Consider the following 2,414-nt stretch of genomic DNA (forward strand, 5'->3'; position numbering starts at 1 on the left):
GTAACTGTTTATATATAAGCATTTTGTTGTAGACTACTGACATGTACTTAGCATTAATACATGTATATCTCACTTTTTAGGTGGTGTGTGTTATGTATATCCTGGAGCTACTCATACAAGATTTGAACACTCAATTGGGTAAAGTTAATACTACATAAAGTATAATTTTAGTTATTTTCTGACAGGGTATGTTATATTGCTAGTCAATTAGTTGATGCATTAAACAAAAATCAACAAAATATTATAACCCCCAATGAAAAGAAGTGTATTCAAATTGCTGCTCTGTGTCATGATCTAGGTGAGTTAATAATAGGTTAATTTAGGTACTTAAATGTAATCCGGCAATGATGTATACAGGCCACGGACCTTACTCACATCTTTACGATGCTGCAGTAAAGAGACATTTTAAAGAAGTAAAAGTACATTTTTCAATTATATTAATGATTGTAAATAGGAAAAATCAGCACATGAACACAGATCTGCTCAACTAATTGATGATATCATGGCTGTTGTTGATAAAGATATCATCATTCCAAAAGATGCTGTCGATAAAGAAGGAATTTGGGGAAAATACATTGAGCTTGTTAAAGATATGATTACATTTTCTGAATTTTATAAGGTAATTCTAGCTCCTTTATAATTATTTTAATATTATGGTAGGAATATAAAAAAGAAGAAAAAAAGTGTGAAAAAGGTATGAAGTCTGAAGAAAAAGAAGACTTCGAACAGCGAAATTTAAATAATGAAAAAAGATTCAACGATTATTGGAAGAAAAGAACACCAGATGGAACTAAAAGCTATAAAGAGAAGTCTTATCTTTTTGAAGTCAGTTACAATTTGAGAAATAAGTTATTGAATGTACTATAGATTGTTGCTAATGGATTCACTGGTATTGATGTTGATAAAATGGACTACTTTGCCCGTGATGCCCGTGGTGTGGGACTGCCTAACAATTTTGATTGGAGGTACAGTTATCACAATTTTGTGATGTGACACTATTCAATTACAGGTGGTATACACAAACTGCTAAAATTTTGGAATGTGATGATGGATTTCATCATATCTGCTCTAGAGAAAAAGTATTGGTATACTTTTTAATACATTTCATACATTGTATTATTGTTTTTTAGGATGCACTCAATCTTTATGAGCTATTTCATACAAGGAACCTGCTGCACCGCACTGTGTACTGGCACAAGACAGTTGCAGTCATACAGGAGATGTTAGCAATAATACAATAATGCTTTTAAAGATTATTTTTATGTAACAGGATGTTACTTGCTTTAGTTGAAGCTAACAAATATATTCAAGTCAATGGTAGACCATTACTTGAATGTTGGGAAGATAAGGAATCCTTTCAATTGCTTGATGATACAATTGAAGATTTCATAGTGAAGAAAACTGAAAATAGAGATGGAAAAATAGTAAGTTTTTAATGGCTAAAATATTTTTACTGCTACTTTAGCAAATAGCTATGCATGCAGTTGATGGAGCTAATGACACGGCAAGGGTAACTTAATTACTGGATCAAGCTAGCTACATGAATCTTTGTCACAGGATTATTTTCTGAAAATCAAGGAAAGAAAAATATGGAAATTTGTTGGACGTCAACAGAATCCTAAAGAAGAAGATATAGCAATTTGTGTCGCTGATCAACAGAATCCTAAAGAAAAAGATATAGCAATTCATGTCACTGATCAACAGAATCCTAAAGAAGAAGATATAGCAATTCGTGTCACTGATCAACAGAATCCTAAAGAAGAAATTATAGCAATTTGCGTAGCTGAGAATGAAATCTCCAGAAAAAAAATTAAAGACAATTTAAAGTCAATCGTGAGTAGCATATAATTTTTCTCTGCTCATTGCTTTGTTTTTAGAAAACAAAATTTAACTATGGAATGGGAGAAGATGATCCAATACAGTTTCATTACTTTTATGGCAAAATGTATCCAACACATCCGTTTCATCTTGATAAGGATGAAGTAAACCCAGGAAAAAAATCTTACTAAGATCTTGAATAATCTGATCAGATGAGATAAGGTGAGATAAGGTGAGATAAGAGTTAAGAACAACCTTATAAGATCTTATTTGGATTTAGTCTGATCAATCTTAGCTATCATATACAGGCATAGTCTTACTTAAGATCTTACAAGAATTATCTTATAATATCACTGATCAGATTTAAAGGCTGGATCTTACTTAAGATCTTACAAGATTTATCTTTACAGGCCGGATCTTACTTAAGATCTTACAAGAATTATCTTACAATATCACTGATAAGATTTATAGGCCGGATCTTACTTAAGATCTTACAAGAATTATCTTACAATATCACTGATAAAATTTACAGGTCACATCTTACTTAAGATCTTGCAAGAATTATCTTATAATATCACTGATAAGATTTACAGGCT

At 31.2% G+C, this 2,414-nt stretch overlaps 1 protein-coding gene and 1 long non-coding RNA gene across 2 annotated transcripts in view; both read left to right on the forward strand.

The window, feature by feature from the left end:
- Positions 1 to 1,982, forward strand: part of LOC109586005 (deoxynucleoside triphosphate triphosphohydrolase SAMHD1-like) — a gene marked incomplete at its 3' end in the record, with an annotated part of 4,558 nt that extends 2,576 nt beyond the window's left edge. Inside the window, exons 7-13 of the mRNA XM_020002166.1 lie at positions 868 to 965; positions 1,010 to 1,079; positions 1,131 to 1,222; positions 1,271 to 1,424; positions 1,466 to 1,510; positions 1,558 to 1,833; positions 1,878 to 1,982. Of these exons, the coding sequence (XP_019857725.1) occupies positions 868 to 965; positions 1,010 to 1,079; positions 1,131 to 1,222; positions 1,271 to 1,424; positions 1,466 to 1,510; positions 1,558 to 1,833; positions 1,878 to 1,982 (840 nt within the window). The remainder of the gene's footprint in view (positions 1 to 867; positions 966 to 1,009; positions 1,080 to 1,130; positions 1,223 to 1,270; positions 1,425 to 1,465; positions 1,511 to 1,557; positions 1,834 to 1,877) is intronic.
- LOC109586009 (uncharacterized) lies at positions 77 to 414 on the forward strand. The gene is made up of 3 exons (XR_002186773.1): positions 77 to 138; positions 186 to 298; positions 358 to 414. It is a non-coding gene; the product is annotated as an uncharacterized LOC109586009 (long non-coding RNA).
- Positions 1,983 to 2,414: the final 432 nt, after the last annotated feature.

The sequence above is a fragment of the Amphimedon queenslandica genome, unplaced genomic scaffold (genome assembly GCF_000090795.2).
Source record: "Amphimedon queenslandica unplaced genomic scaffold, v1.1 AMPQUscaffold_12968, whole genome shotgun sequence".
Taxonomy (NCBI): Eukaryota; Metazoa; Porifera; class Demospongiae; order Haplosclerida; family Niphatidae; genus Amphimedon; species Amphimedon queenslandica.